The 16566-nt window shown below is 38.4% G+C and overlaps 1 protein-coding gene across 3 annotated transcripts in view; it reads left to right on the top strand.

The window, feature by feature from the left end:
- The window catches only part of zgc:77151 (uncharacterized protein LOC337153 homolog), a 106782-nt gene that overhangs the window by 63088 nt on the left and 27128 nt on the right, over nt 1–16566 (top strand). For all 3 annotated transcript variants that reach the window (XR_004562598.1, XM_034177843.1, XM_034177844.1), the window contains exons 7-8: nt 6459–6606; nt 13802–13854. Coding sequence is in view for 2 of the 3 variants with exons in the window: in XM_034177843.1 (XP_034033734.1) it covers nt 6459–6606; nt 13802–13854 (201 nt within the window). In the remaining variant the exon portion in view is untranslated. The remainder of the gene's footprint in view (nt 1–6458; nt 6607–13801; nt 13855–16566) is intronic.

The raw sequence follows: 16566 nt of genomic DNA on the forward strand, positions 1-16566 counted from the left end.
AGATTAGGCTTAAAACTTTCCTTTTTGCTAAAGCTTATAGTTAGGGCTGGATCAGGTGACCCTGAACCATCCCTTAGTTATGCTGCTATAGACTTAGACTGCTGGGGGGTTCCCATGATGCACTGAGTGTTTCTTTCTCTTTTTGCTCTGTATGCACCACTCTACATTTAATCATTAGTGATTGATCTCTGCTCCCCTCCACAGCATGTCTTTTTCCTGGTTCTCTCCCTCAGCCCCAACCAGTCCCAGCAGAAGACTGCCCCTCCCTGAGCCTGGTTCTGCTGGAGGTTTCTTCCTGTTAAAAGGGAGTTTTTCCTTCCCACTGTTGCCAAGTGCTTGCTCACAGGGGGTCGTTTTGACCGTTGGGGTTTTTCCGTAATTATTGTATGGCCTTGCCTTGCAATATAAAGCGCCTTGGGGCAACTGTTTGTTGTGATTTGGCGCTATATAAATAAAATTGATTTGATTTAAGCTATGGTGGAAAATAAGTATTTGGTCAATAACAAAAATTCAACTCAATGCTTTGTAACATAATCTTTGTTGATAATGACAGAGGTCAAACGTTTCCTGTATGTCTTCACCGGGTTTGCACACACTGTAGCTGGTATTTTGGCCCATTCCTCCATGCAGAGCTTCTCTAGAGCAGTGATCTTTTGGGGCTGTCGCTGGGCAACATGAACTTTCAACTCCCTCAACAAATTTTCTATGGGGTTGAGGTCTGGTGACAGGCCACTCCAGGACCTTGAAATGCTTTTTACGGAGCCACTCCAGTGTGTTTGGGATCATTGTCATGCTGGAAGACCCAGACATGTTGCATCTTCAATGCACTCACTTGATTTATTCATACCAATCTGCTTGACTATTGTAGATTCACTCTTCCCAGCCTGGTGCACATCTACAATTTTCTTCTTGGTGTCCTTCGACAGCTGTTTGGTCTTGGCCATGGTTGAGTTTGGAGTCTGACTGAGGCTGTGGACAGGTGTCTTTTATACAGTTAACGAGTTCAAACAGATGCTATTAATACAGGTAACAGGTGGAGGACAGAAGAGGTTCTTAAATAAGTTGTTACAGGTCTGTGAGAACCAGCAATCTTGCTTGTTTGTGGGTGACCAAATACTTATTTTCCACCATAATTTAGAAATAATTTCTTTAAAAATCCTAAAATGTGATTTTCTGGATATTGTTTTTTTTTTTTTTTTGTGACATATTCTGTCTCTCACGTGTGTGTATGTATGTGTGTGTGTGTGTGTGTATATATATGTATATATATATATATATATATATATATATGCAGCAGTATATTTACTCCTAGGCTTTGGAAAAACCTGGGCAACTACCAAGAAAAAAGTAGTCTGTAAATGGGTCGGTGAATAGCTTGATCCATTCCCATTAGTTTAACACAATAATTCAAAAAGGATAAATGCTATCCTCTTGTAACTCGAAAAATAATGGAATAATGAGGACAAACTGATTAACCCTCTGGGTTCCAGATATACAGTTGTGCTCAAACGTTTATATACCCTTGCAGATTTTTTTTTTTTTGGGGGGGGGCATTTCTCAAAATATGAATAACAAACTTTTTTTCACTTATAGTTAGTGGTTGGGTGAAGCCATTTATTGAAGAGTAAACAATTGTTTACTCTTTAAAATCATAATGACAACAGAAACTACTCTGTGGAGTAGACAGTTGTGCAAGAAGGAGCAGAGTGAGGAAAGACACCCAGACCACCTAGAAGAACTTATAGGCTTCTGTGGCTGTGATCAGAGAAATTGTGCATAGTGCATTTTTTGCCAGTTGCATCACCACTCATAGTCTCATAGTGGAAGAGAACAGAGAAGGATTTTCATGCAACAAAACAAATTGGAGAAATTGTGCACAGTGCAAGCTTTGCGTTTGTATCACCAGTTAAACAGCTTCACGATGAAGTGGTATAGAGGAGGATTTTCTTAAAACAGAAACCTGAAAGTCCAGCTACAAATTGCCAGAAGGTACCTCTGAGATGCAAGCCTAGATTTGATCTGTTTTGGTGAAAGAAGATCCTTCTACATTCTGTTCCACTATGAAGCTAAGAGTGGTGATGCAGAATGGCCAAGAAACCAAAAATTCTGACAGACTGGAGACTTTCTTTGGAGACTGGAGTCTCCAAAACTTCTGACACACACAGCACAAGTGTGTGTGTGTGTGTGTGTGTGTGTGTGTGTGTGTGTGTGTGTGTGTGTGTGTGTGTGTGTGTGTGTGTGTGTGTGTGTGTGTGTGTGTGTGTGTGTGTGTGTGTGTGTGTGTGTGTTAGGCATGTGGCGATTAATCGATATGGATCGGTATCTAAATACAAACGTGTGTGATCCGAGTGCATCGGTTGATTTGACAGGTTGAATCGTGTTGCATCGCTCGCTGCCTGTTTGCATTGTTTTTTTTTTCCTGATGCACATTGAATGCACCACGGATGGAAGCTAGAAAGCTTAACGATTTCTGGTCAGGACACTGGAGCGGCCGTTGCTTTTGAGGGTGTTTATCGGGAATTATATAACGGCTGAGTGGATCCTTGTCATTTGATTGGTGCTTTGTATGTCACGTGACATGGATTATTCTTCCCATTTGTGTTGCATTGCATTTATAGTGCAAATTTGGTTCCGTACGTTTGGCACCATTGCCAGTGGTGGGCACAGATAACCAAAAAATTAACTTCAATAACAGATAATCAGATAACTGAAAAGTTATCTTCGATTAAGATAAAACAATAAACCACCCAAAAATGTATCGGAAGTTACAGATAACCAATAACAGATAAATTCCAATATCGTCTCTGGTATATTTAAACGAATTTAAGTTTTAATGTCACAGTAACTTCTATTAATATTAAAAGTAAAAACAGACCCACACACTGAGACCACACTTTTGTCTTTGAACATTCTGCCCTTGCTGGAAGCTCTTGTTTACTACAGAGCTCCCAACACAGAGGCACCCTGAGAGCAGCCCTAAAGCCAGCTCTCTATTAATTACAACACTCCGGTCAGGCGGAGGTCTTGAAAAATAAAGTCATGATGACTTATGGTTTTCATTTATAAATAACATTAATACCGATAGAATAACTCCATTAATGTCAATTTTGTCATTTGTACAAAGTTAAAATATAGCATATATCTTTTAATGTTGAATAATGCACTAATTGTGAGGTTAGTAACAAACACAGACAAATCGCAAAGGATTCTGCGTAAAACTGCCTCTGCTAAACACTGATTGGTTCAGTCATTCATTATGTAAAACAACACGTTAATGTGATGTCTGTCGTGTGTTGTTCATTTTTTCATTTGTAAAAACAGGCATTTTTACGGAGCCCTGGAAGTGTCATCGCAAAATGTTTTGCATGTGGAGAGAATGTGCGCACATTTTATGATGTAAAACGTGCTTTACACTGTGCGAGATGATTTTTCATGCAGGAATTTTTGGACCGAGTTTCAGGTTAATCGTGCATCGTGTAGTGTACATGGAGTAACAAACTTTAACATCTCACGACCACCTCCTGATCGCGATCGTATGGTTGAATGAAAATCAAACCTGTTATTCTGGTCGGCCGTCATGAGGTTATCCTCCTGCTGAAAAGCCACAAGCATCCAACTGCTCACACTGTGCCTGTGCAAACACTGCAGAACTGTCTTGTAATGTTATTATTATTATATTTTTTTGCTGTTGTTTTGTTTTTAAACTTCATTTGTAAAAAAAAAAAAAAAAAAAAAAAGGCATTTGCAAAGCCAAAAAGTTGATTTGACAATCATCTGATATAACCGGGGTCAAAACAAATACAACACTGCCATCTACTGGTTCACAGATGCTTAGTACTTAGGGCGAATACTGCCATGAACACTACTGGCCAGTAGATGGCAGTAGAGGCCTTGAAAACAAAATTCCAGATAATCCCTGTCTGCTACATTTAAAATGCGTGGAATTTAACAAATACAATAACATCTATAAACCCAGATAATATATTCAAGAGAGTTTTAGGCACTAGAGTTTAATGCTGTTGTCTGTGGAGCCTGAACAGAGTGTCTGAAATGCATTTGTCCTGTCGTGAACGTGAGATTACATCATCCTACCCATAATGCACTGCTGGGCTCAGCATGTGCTCACAAAACCTTAAAAATTTGCACATTACTTTAAAACTAAAACATATTTCTGATATTTTCACTTTATAAAACTTCAGACATGACAGTAATTTTAAATAACTTGTCCAAAATTAGTTTGGTAAAATTTGAACCATAAGTTAAAAATGTATGCCTCTGGATGTCTTAGGTGATATTGCCAGTATATCGGTATGGTGTTAAAGGAAATGTGTTTTTTTTTTTTTTGTTTTTTTTTTTTTTTTTTTGACCACTTCTCATTTGTCTGCAGAGTATAGAGATGCTTTTCATAGAAGCAGCCCTCTTCTGTTTGCAGGGGGTATAACTGTACATCTGTTACAAAACTTTTAACAGGTAGATGCTGAACTGATTTAAATTTTAGAAATGCTTGTCGCTGTTAAGCTTTGTTTATCGGTCTAAAAGTTATCGGGCAAAAATGAATCGGAAGATAATTGGTCCGATAATGGTTTTTAAAGTTATCTAAAAAGATAATCCGATAATGAAAACATTATCTTCGATAATTATCTGTTATCGGAACTGTGCCCACCACTGACCATTGCACTCTGTGCGCACACACCTACATGTGCGCGCACACACACACAAAACAAATCGATTGCGCTGTAAGCCGTCTGACGTGATCCCCCCTCGCAGCGCTGAGGAAATATGGGCCTTTTTTTTTTTTTGGTAGTACCCGTGCGCACAAGCGCCTTCCCGTTTGTGTGAGTGTGCACCGTGCACATGCTCACAGATGCCGGGCAGCGCTTAGCTTTAAAACAAACGTGCTGGAGTTTGCTTTGCTGATGGGTGACGATTTGATGCACGGCTTGGCGGACTTCATCGTCAAAATTATTTTTGGACTCCTATTTAAAGTTTGTGTTGGATTGTTGATGTCAAAGCAGCAGTGATGTACCAAAGCTGGATTAATTGTTGATATTTTTTTTCGCTGCACTGAGGTGGTACCAAAATGTAAGTCCCTTTTCTGTTGTTTGTAAATTAATATAGTATAAAATGACAAAGATCTATTTTAGCCGTGATATAAAACAAATAATGAATGTTTTTACATTCTTTCAATGGAATTAATATTTAATTCAACGAGGCAAAGCCGAGTTGAATGGTATGTTCCATCTCATAAAATATTTGTACCATTGAACTCATAAACATTCATTATTTGTATAATCATTTCTCTACGTTGATCACAGACTGTGGCAGGTCTGTTTGAAGCTTGAAGCAACAAAGCAGCGCTTCGACTCGCCGTTTTAAATCAAATGACACCTCTTTCCAAAAGTTATCATACAAACTTCAATCAACCAAACCAAATTGAGACATCCTCTGTTCTTTATGAAACCTTGATCTTGACATGCAGCCGGCTGAAGAGTTCAGCTCAGAGGTTATGGGGTTCCATTTGTGTCATTAATATCTGAAAGTAAATGCTTTTGACCAAAACTATTTCATTTATGTCCAGAAATCAAGGATCCAGTGACAAATTTCATATTTATTTACTTTAAGACGCAATAAAATTTTGACATAGAAAAGCCTACTTTTAGTACACAGAAAATTCACAAGAGGCATTGATAAGAGAATCAGTAAAGAATCCGATCAATAAGCAGAATCGATAATGGCATCGATATCGATAAAATCTTATCAATATCCATCATTCATCGTATCACACCAAATCGCATTGTGGGGAATTGAATCGCCATCAAATACATATCAAATCACATCGAATTGGGAACAGGGGTAAATCGCCGGTAGTGTATCGAGATGCGTATCGAATCATTGTCAGTGATGAGATTCACATGCCTAATACATATATATACATGACATCATGTGATAATGTCAGCGCAACTAAATGGTGCATTTTGCTGTATTTTTGGAAAACTTTTTAACATTATCAGCATGACAACAGTTAAGAAAATGAGGAGTTTCTAAAGTTTCAATAAATGCATTTCTTTTTCCCTGAGCTATCATTAAAAAGTTGTTCATAAACTCATAAATGTAGAAATGAAATGATAAAGTACATTTTCTAGCAAATGTGTTAATTAATCATATTGCTCACTTTCTTCATGCGATTAACCCTGTTCACAGTAAAATTTAAAATGTGCATTCTGTTTGTTTTTTGTTTCCTCTCCTATTGTTGATCTGTATAGTCAGCATATTTTGTTCAAGAAGTGGTTTGAAAAGTTTGATTTGCTTTGACACTGTGGACACTTTTGTGAATCAGTCATAACTGCTGTGACTCTTATGCTCGTTACTGGGGGGTCATTCAGTCACAATGTTTTGGGGTTTGTCCACCATTGACTTCACATGTGCCCATGCTGTAACCACTGTGTTTTCCCTCTCAGGAGAATGTGATGGGCAGTGTGGAGGTGGGCTATGAAGGGAGCTGGCTCCCCCACCCTGAGGAGCAGCTGTTCCTAGATCAGCTCTACGGCTTCATGGAACGCCATGGCTCCCCAATCCACAAAGTCCCCAACCTGGGTTTTAAGAAAAGTATGTCTCATACATGCATCCTACATATGAAATGTTGTCTTCTTTACTTTCAAAGCTTTTGATGGTGTTCATGACTGAGGACATGGGACCATTTTTTTGGGGGGGGGGGGGGGGATAATGAGTAAGTACTGGCCTTATTAAACAGAGCTGTTTTCTTTCAGAACTGTCCTATTTTCTCTGAAAGAGCACTAATCTGTTTCTGTTCTGCTTTAGTAATGTACTGCTCTGAACTAAAGATGATGTGTGAAATTCCTGCTCAGAATAACTCGGCATTTCCTGAATTTGCAACACAGTACAAGTATATTAATGCATGGCTGCCAATCCATCAAACTGCGATTACCCACCTTAACGTCCGTCTTGTGAAATGCATAAACGTCATCTCCCTAGACCTTGCCATGTTGCATATGGTGATTAAATGCATAATGTGTCAGAGTTTGCTTGTGGTGAATACAAAAAATATCCTTTAAAAATTCTGACAATGCTACTGGTAAAAAACTAAGGATGCCTGTCCTTTTTGATGAATAGTAAAGGCCCTTTTGTGTTTTGTGTTCTCCTCTAAAATTCATTGTTTTCGACATCCTGCACACTGCAGCCTTCTACATAGGTTTTATAAGTGCAGATGCTACTAACGTATTGTCATTGTAAGCGTTGTGCATATTTAATGAGTTAAACTGTTTGCTTCCTGCATGTTTGTTTGAGAATACATTTTTCCGTATGTAACAGGTGAACCACAGTTTTGGGTTTTTCTGCACTTTTTAGTGTAACTGCTGATCATTAGTGATATTGATGCACTTTAAAGTCATTTTCACATGAAGGCTGCAGTGAATTACATAAATATTGGAAGAAAAACACATAGTTTTATAGTGTCGGACAACTGCACGGAAAAGGCACCTGACATCTAATTCCAGTTAATTAGTGTTGTACTCGCCATGTTTTGAGCTTCATCCACAACAGAAACACACATCTGAGTCCGACATTTGCGATGACCATGGCTGTTGGGAGCTATTTGCTGTGCGTAAAGTGCTCTGTGCACTTCTACCAGTGCAATGCTGCAGAAGTATTTTCCAGTTTGCTTAAATATTGTCGTTGGTACAATCATGAAATGTCTGAAATTGCAGAGGCTTTTTTGTTTTTTTTTTGTACATTGTAAGTGTGTGAACGTGCACAGTTATGTGGCTAGGTTTGTGCACTTTGAAGCACACGGGTTGTGGATGTGCACACGGAGAACACTAAGCCGTTGAAACTGTGTCTACCCTAGTTATGCTTCACACATCTCAGAGTCTCTTAAACTACTGAGTTAATAGCTGCATCACAACTAAAAAGAAAAGTGTAGTTTGGACCAAAGCGGTAACAGAACCAGTAGCGGATTAATGCATATTCTTGGCTGGTCTTTGGGGTCCACATTATTGTCCACTTAAATGATGTGGAGAACACGCATAACAGGAATGCAAATAGCACACAGCATAATACTATCACAGATTCTTTAAAAGGTCTTCTCTCAGATGGGGTTTGTCATAATGATTCCATTGGTATAAAAGAATACTTATAAAACAACATTTTAATGTTTTAAAACTAGAGTGAATGGTATATATCCATCACAGATTGCACCAAAATGCATCTAAAAGCATTTTTTTTTTTAATTTTTATTAATATTACATGAGCGCTTCCCTGCACTCTTCTTTGCCCCCTCCAGCATTCCACCCTCGGATAAATGCTTCATGTCACTACTCACTAACCATCTGCTGGCATGTTCAGTCAAAAATTTGTTTTTCCACCAGTACCAATGGAAATGTGCATCTTTAATGTTGCCCTGGAAATGCTGACTGAGCCACTGATGGTTGGCAAACAAGACTAAAGCACTCTGCACCAATAAAGGGGCGGCATACTAAATATCAATATCAATGGAATTTCTTATCCTGTCTACAATAGTGTTTGCATGTTTTGTGATGTGAATCAGTCTGTTTTGAAGACGCACGTTGGATGTATGCTTATACAGTACTGCCTTAAATGGCCACAAATTGCTATAAAGCAGTCAAAGTAAAAAAACAAACAAAAAACTTGTAAGGGCATCAAACCACAGCCAAAAAAAATGAGTCAAAATCTGCAGAAAGACAGTAGAAATGGACGGCACTGGTCATTTAGATGCCAGGGATATTGACAGAAAAGCAGGCATCGGGTACCGTGGGATTGTACGTTATGCGAGATTGCTCTGTGCTTCTTTCTTCAGTAAGTTAGTGTTTAAAGTCACATGTTATTTAAAGTCCCGCTTAGCACCACAACATCAAAGTATTCATGATTGGAAGTCTAACCGTGCACATATGGAAATAATTAGTGGTCGCTGATGTATTTTATTGGTAATTATTAGTGACAGAGAAACCGGAGCGTTTTGGGCCACTGAATCAATATGAAGCACAACAGAAATAAATCAAGTAAAATTATTGTTTGCCAAAAACTAATTTAACATTGAATTTAGAGAAAACAAAGAAGATGATGTTTGGAAGAAATGTTCAAGTTGACCTGATTATAAACAATACACACATAGAAAAAAAGAGTAGACCAAAATAAATTTCTTGGAGCGATCACACACAGCAAAATCAGCTGGAAACCTCATGTAAACCATGTCAGATCAAAACTAGCAAAATGCACCACATTTCTGCGGAAGACAAAATACATACTGGACTATAAAGCCTTGCACATGCTCCAACTATTCATTATTTTTACCATATCTGTCTTACTGTGTGGAAGTATGGATGAAATGACGACAAAAGCACCCTTCAGCCACTATGCATACAACAGAAAAGAGCAATAAGGATAATATATAAAGTGCAATACAGAGAATATACCAACCCGCTATTTCTAAAATCAAACATCTTGACGTTTATAGATTTGGTCAAATTTAAAACATCACAAATCATGTACAAAGCCAGAAACAGTTTACTGCCGAAAAATCTACAAAATCTATTTATGGAAAGTGACGGTGGCTATAATTTGAGAGGAGAGTTGAACTTCAAAAAGAATAGAAATCCAACTAGTAAGAGAAGGGTGTACATATCAATCTGTGGGGTGAATTTGTGGACCAGTTTGGAGCTGGAGCTCAAACAGAACACCAGTATAAATCATTTTAAAAGAATGTACAAAAAAATCTATCTTAAATAGTTAGAGTTCATTAAAGTATTCAAAATGGTCAAACAAACTGAAGTGTATCGGTACCGATAATTCATTGTGATTGTTTTCATATTACTGTACATAGTCTGCCACGGTATGAATGGGTTGGGGCATTTAAAAGCTAGATAGCTTCAGCCTTGAACTTTTTCGCTCAGCTACATCTTTTTTTCAGTATTTTCCTTTTTTTTTGTTTGATTTTACCTATTCATTCATTTATTTTGTTATTGCATGAGTTTACTGATTGAAATAAATAAAATAAATCAAAGCAACTGTGTTGCAGTGGTTCAGTGTTTCGAAGCATTCAATACAATTAAATATGGCAACATCTGCCGGACAATCTTCAACATAGCAAGATACCATGAAACAGGAACCATTATGTATGTTTAATAATCGAGGTTCTATGTGTAGCTCATGACAAAGCTCACAAAGCTCATGACGTCTACAAAAAGTACAACTTGTTTACTTGATCCTATACCAACAAAACTATTTAAGGACCTGTGGCCCATTCTTGGACCGACTGTGCTGGAAATGATAAATCTCTCATTAACTTCTGGATCTGTTTCTAAATGTTTCAAGTCTGCTGTGATCAAACCATTACTTAAGAAATCCAGTCTCGACCCTAGTGTATTGAAGAATTATAGACTGATATCTAAGCTATCATTTTGTTCTAAAATCCTGGAAAAAGTGGTTTCGCGACAGCTCGTGGACTATCTCACTGAGAATAATGTTTTTGAGCCACTGCAGTCTGCTTTTAGAAAATATCACTCCGCAGAGACAGCACTTACTAAAGTAGTGAATGACCTTTTGCGAGCAATGGACTCAGATACCACTACAGTCTTGGTGCTGCTGGATCTTAGTGCTGCGTTTGATACTGTGGATCATCATATTTTACTCAGTAGGCTGGAAAATCACTTTGGGATTACTGGAACTGCTCTTGCCTGGTTGATGTCATACCTGTCCAGTCGCTCTTACTGCGTATTGTGTAATGGCATCTCCTCTGATTGTAGGGACATGAAGTTTGGGGTTCCTCAGGGATCCGTTTTAGGCCCCCTGCTTTTTTCCCTTTATGTAGCACCTCTTGGGAATATCCTGCGGCGCTTTGGGATTTCCTTTCATTGCTATGCTGATGACAGTCAATTGTACATGCCAATAACTGCTGGTAATCTCACTCACATAAAATCTTTGGAAGATTGCCTTGCATCAGTAAGAAATTGGATGTCTAATAACTTCCTACTTTTAAATTCTGATAAGACTGAAGTTATGGTGATTGCCTTGCATCAGTAAGAAATTGGATGTCTAATAACTTCCTACTTTTAAATTCTGATAAGACTGAAGTTATGGTTCTTGGTCCAGCGAGGTATCAGCATAAATTTGATCAGCTAGCACTTAGCTTAGGTTTGTGTGTTATACATCATACGGATAAAGTGAGGAACCTTGGAGTAATTTTTGATCCTACGTTGTCCTTTGATCTCCACATTAGAGACATTACGAGGACTGCTTTCTTCCATCTGCGAAATATAGCGAAGATTCGTCCCATCCTGTCTATGGCTGATGCTGAGACTTTGATTTATGCATTTGTCTCTTCTAGATTGGACTATTGTAATGCTCTATTTTCTGGCCTACCGCAGTCCAGGATTAGGGGTCTTCAACTGGTTCAAAACGCTGCTGCCAGACTCTTAACACAAAGCAGAAAGTTTGACCACATTAAACCCGTTTTGGCGTCCCTGCACTGGCTTCCTGTTCCTGCAAGATCAGATTTTGAAGTACTGTTATTAGTTTATAAAATTGTTCATGGACTTGCACCTCCCTATCTGGCTGAACTGGTAAGCCCTTATGTACCAGCTCGGTCCCTGCATTCCCAGGGTGCAGGACTTCTGTGTGTTCCCAGGGTGAATAAAAAGTCTGCCGGTCACAGAGCTTTCTCCTACCGTGCCCCAGCTCTGTGGAACGATCTCCCAGCACACATTTCGGCAGTCGGATACTGTGGAGATTTTTAAGTCACGTTTAAAGGCTCATTTGTTTTCTCTGTTTTATCATTAGTATTATGAAGTGTTTTTATTCTTGTATTCTTTTATGGTTGTCTTTCTTTTATGGTCGGTTTTGTGTGTGTGTGTGTGTGTGTGTGTGTGTGTGTGTGTGTGTGTGTGTGTGTGTGTGTGTGTGTGTGTGTGTGTGTGTGTGTTTTAAATTTTTTGTTTTATGTGTGAAGCGCCTTGAGACGATTTTATCGTGAATTGGCGCTATATAAATTAATAAATTTGAAATTTGTGTATCTTTTAAAATTTATTATATTTTTGTTTAAATACATTAATAATAAACTTATGTGCTTGTGCCATCGTAAAATGCTGTGTGTAATAGAGCTATAAATTGAGAAATGCTTGTGCAACTAAGGACTTATGAAAATAATTGTACAAAATGCTGGGGATTAGGTCACTTCAAAGGTTTTTATTTAAACAAGATAATTTCAATGATGATAGGTATTGGTTTATTTCTTTTCCTTGTTACTACCTCTCAAGTTTTGGAGAAGACCTCACACTGTACAGAAGTTGCTGGCATATGAAGATAGATTTTGTCCAGCTTGTAAAGGGTTGGGTAAACGGCTGCCTCCATCCCCCATCTTTCTTTGCAAATTCAGTGCAGAAAATGTTTCTGGGGAGCATTAGCATGACTAAAACCCTTCAACCCCCCAGACCAGGACCCTCTTGACCCCTGCCCATTTTAAGTATTTTTATTTATTTGCTTCTCACATGCCTGAATATATGCTCAGGTCCATAATTATTTGAAAAGCAACACAATTTTTGTAAGTTTTCCTCCAACACATTGGAAACAAACATTTGATTATGCATATGTTTAGAGTACGTTATGTTTTAAAAATTAACTCAAAAGGAAGAATTTAACCTGGGAAGACATGTAATTTAAATGCTAGTGCCACACTTTTTTTTTTTTTTTTTTTTTTTTTTTTTAGTAAAATGATAACTGTAAAAGACAAATTTCCACAGAGGTGGACAATGAAGTCAATCTAGTTATCTATTTCCATGGATTCTTTATCACTCTAACTATGTACAACATGGATAAACAAAATTAAATACTCTAGTCTCAGCTGTCATGATCATAATTAATAATAAATAGAATAAATACAGAATAGATATAACATTAACATAATATAAACAAGTAATAAAATGGAGTGAACAGTGTCAGCATCATGACCAAAAATATTGTAGCAATCCCCACCTGCTATAAATTGAATAAATATGATAAAGACAGATTTACTAAAATTACTAGGGCCCCAGTAAAACAAATATAAGATCCTATAAAAGCTTTGAGAATTTGGAGTCCCTAGGACTCCATGGGAAACAAAATTAGAGTTTTCTTGCCATGTGATGGATTCCCTATTCAGTCACTGAAATTTTATGTTCACGTCTGACGTACAACCCATTTACTATTCTGCATGGTATGCACAGCTTATTATTGTTATTATTTAAAAAAATCTAAATGTTTAAACCATTTTTCCACTTCTACTTTTATAATCATACAGTCAAACATTTTACTGTCAAATCTTCTCATACTTGTAGACATTTCTATAAAAGCTTTGCTCGGTCAATCCTGACAAAATAGTTATTGGAGAGAAATTCTTGTTTTTTAAATATACAAAACAAAAGCAGCAGTAGCCAAGACCTAAAAGATTTTGGGTACCACTGGGATGACATTGTATCAAACACATGGTTACTTATGGAGACTAAGATTGAGCTATGACTGGGATTGTCAGGGAATGTTGGGCACCTCAGTGTTAAAGTTCCCAGTGACTGGAGAAGTCCAAGGTGACACCGACCTTTCACCTGATTGTGATGGATGAGTAGCAAGTTTTGAGAAGTCAAAATGGACTGGTTGTCTGCCTGAGAGGTTGCCATCCAGGACTTGGGATGGTTTTGCAGTGTTGTGGATGTGGCTACGCACAACAACAGTGTGTTTGTATGAACTCTTCAGTTATGTTTGTTGCCTTCTTGTAATAATGCCTTCTTTCTGTCCTCAGTTGACCTCTTCATAATGTACTCAGTGGTCAAACGGCTTGGAGGCTACGAAAAGGTGAGTGTGAATCCCTTGTCCCAAACTATGTTCTAAATTTGCATAATTAAAAGTCTGTAGAGTTCTTCACTTTCATAGATTTGGTAACTTTTAAAAAAGCACATATTTCTGTGGCAGGAATATTTGCTCTCAACTTTGCCTGGTGTTCAACCTTGATTTAAAGGTACAATCTGTGTTTTTAAAAAAGTCAAGTGTGTGTGTCAGGGAAAAGGCATGTTACATACATATATATATATATATATATATATATATATATATATATATATATATATATATATATATATACACACACACACAAGGTCTATTAGAAAAGTATCCGACCTTATTATTTTTTTCAAAAACCATATGGATTTGAATCACGTGTGATTGCATCATCCAAGCTTGAACCTTTGTGCGCATGCGTGAGTTTTTTCACGCCTGTCGGTTGCGTCATTCGCCTGTGAGCAGGCTTTGAGTGAGGAGTGGTCCACCCCTCTCGTCGTTTTTTTCATTGTTTAGGAATGGCTCAGACTGCCGCTTTGCTTGATCAAAATTTTTTCAGAAACTGTGAGGGACATCAAAGTGGACACCATTCAAGAAATTCAGATGGTTTTTGGTGAAAATTTTATGGGCTTCAAAGAGATTACGGAGTGTTACTGTCGCTTTAAGGATGGCCCAGAGCGACTGGTGGTGCACCGCGCTCCGAAGCCGCCATCGACAGGCTGAGCGACCATTTCATTTCTAAACGGATGGCTGTATGGATCCGTGATCGTGTGCAATTTCTCTGGTTATCACAAGAGCTGGACATCAACCATTTTCCGGCAGATTTCACTTTTAACGAGATTTTGTCATGGAAAGCCGAGCGGAGGCTTTGCGCGTCACGATGGATTCGCTACTGGAGCGAGACAAAACCACCTCCGTTTTGGTCTCACAGGACGGCTTTGACATGGCGTTCAGACAGCTGTCGGTGGTTTTTCCATCAAGTGATTATCCGAGAAATTGTGGATGTGCCTGGACATGCCAGAACATGTCCTGTGAGGCTTCATCACGGCGTTGCTTTGCGCCATGCGGCACCGCCGCGACGCTCGAAGCCTCCGCTCCTCTTTCCATGACAAAATCTCCTGTAACAGTGGAATGTGCCGTTCATTTCCAAACTGGATGCTGTGTTTTATCCGGGATGTCATCTGGCTAGCACAGGAATTGTGAAAAGACGTGGACATCAGCACTTTTTCGGCACATTGAGACAGACGTGCGGAGGAATTCCGCGCCTTGCGGCGGTGCCGCATGGTGCAAGGCAACACTGTGATGAAGCCTCACAGGACATGTTCTGGCATGTCCAGGCACATCCACAATACATACGGTTGGAGGAATCAGCATTGGAGATGTAAAAGTAACCCGGTGTCTTTTTTGTGTGATAGACTTATTTTTCTTATAAGCTGTGAGCTTTTCTAAGTTTATCAGTTAATAAATTGAGCCAGTTGATAGGCCTTATTTTTAAGAGGAAATTTTTGCTCTCCAGCTGAGATGGCAGACTACTGATTTTTATTTAGTATAATTTAAAAAAAATCACTAAGGCAAATAATACCAAATTATGTTTTTTAGGTTGCACCTCAGAGGGAAGTCATGGGCCTCCCGTTGATATTTTGTCATTTGTTCTAATGGGTTCCCTTTGCCTTCTTCCAGGTTCTGATCTACAGCTATTTTGACAAGTTAGATTTGTTCACAAACCACTCAAGTGTTCTTTCACTCTGAGTGGGCATTGTACAAACTAGAAGCGCACATGTGATGCAGAAGCAACATATAAATAGCACAAAGATTTGATCATTTCCGAGACTAAAATCCAGTCTAACATATACACACAGTCGTGTTTGGCTGCAGATGTGTTGTGCTGTGTGTTCGTGTCTCTTCACTTCACCCTGTCTCTCCCAGATTTTTTTTGTTGTGATAATGTTGCTGTCTGTATTTGAGTTCTTCCACAAGCGGGTGATTGTTTGACTACGGGCACTTATTATGTCCTTTGATCATATTGTATGAAAAACAGAAAAAAGGGGAAATGTCACACTTTTATAGTTATCTTTACAATGAAAGTGTGTTAAGAAATTTGTTGTAGTAGTCTATGATGACTTTTTCAGCATCATTATATGCAAATATTGCCGTTTTGTGCTTGTCCCACACCCAGACTTTTGATCTTCAATGATAAAAATGAATGGTAAAGAAATGTTTTTTCTAATGTTTTAAAATATCTCTGAATAAAATATCAGTAAATTAATCAAAACATAATTGGGGTATTCAATGTCATACAACTGTTGTGACTTTTTTAAACAAAATGTAGTTGTCCCACACTATTGCCGTAATTTCCACCACAACACTGTAATGTCCCTTTAAACAGTTTGTATGAAAGCTTGTTTGGGTAGTTTCTATGGAGATAAACAGTGACATCAGAGCACATGTATATAGCGCCAAATCACAACAAACAGTTGCCCCAAGGCGCTTTATATTGTAAGGCAATGGTGTGGTGGAAATTACATTTACAAGGCCAATAGTGCCCGTAGTTAAAGAATCACCCAAGCACGTCTTTCCAGTCTGTGACGTAATTCAGCCACCCATCATGAGACTACAAGTGCAACAGCTAGAGCTATTCACTGACAACAAGTGAATGTGGAGTGTCATTTCACTGATGTCAGAACTCACATGACACTCCACGTTCATGTGGAGTACCCTTGGAGTGCTTCA

Source organism: Thalassophryne amazonica, chromosome 9 (genome assembly GCF_902500255.1).
Source record: "Thalassophryne amazonica chromosome 9, fThaAma1.1, whole genome shotgun sequence".
NCBI lineage: Eukaryota > Metazoa > Chordata > Actinopteri > Batrachoidiformes > Batrachoididae > Thalassophryne > Thalassophryne amazonica.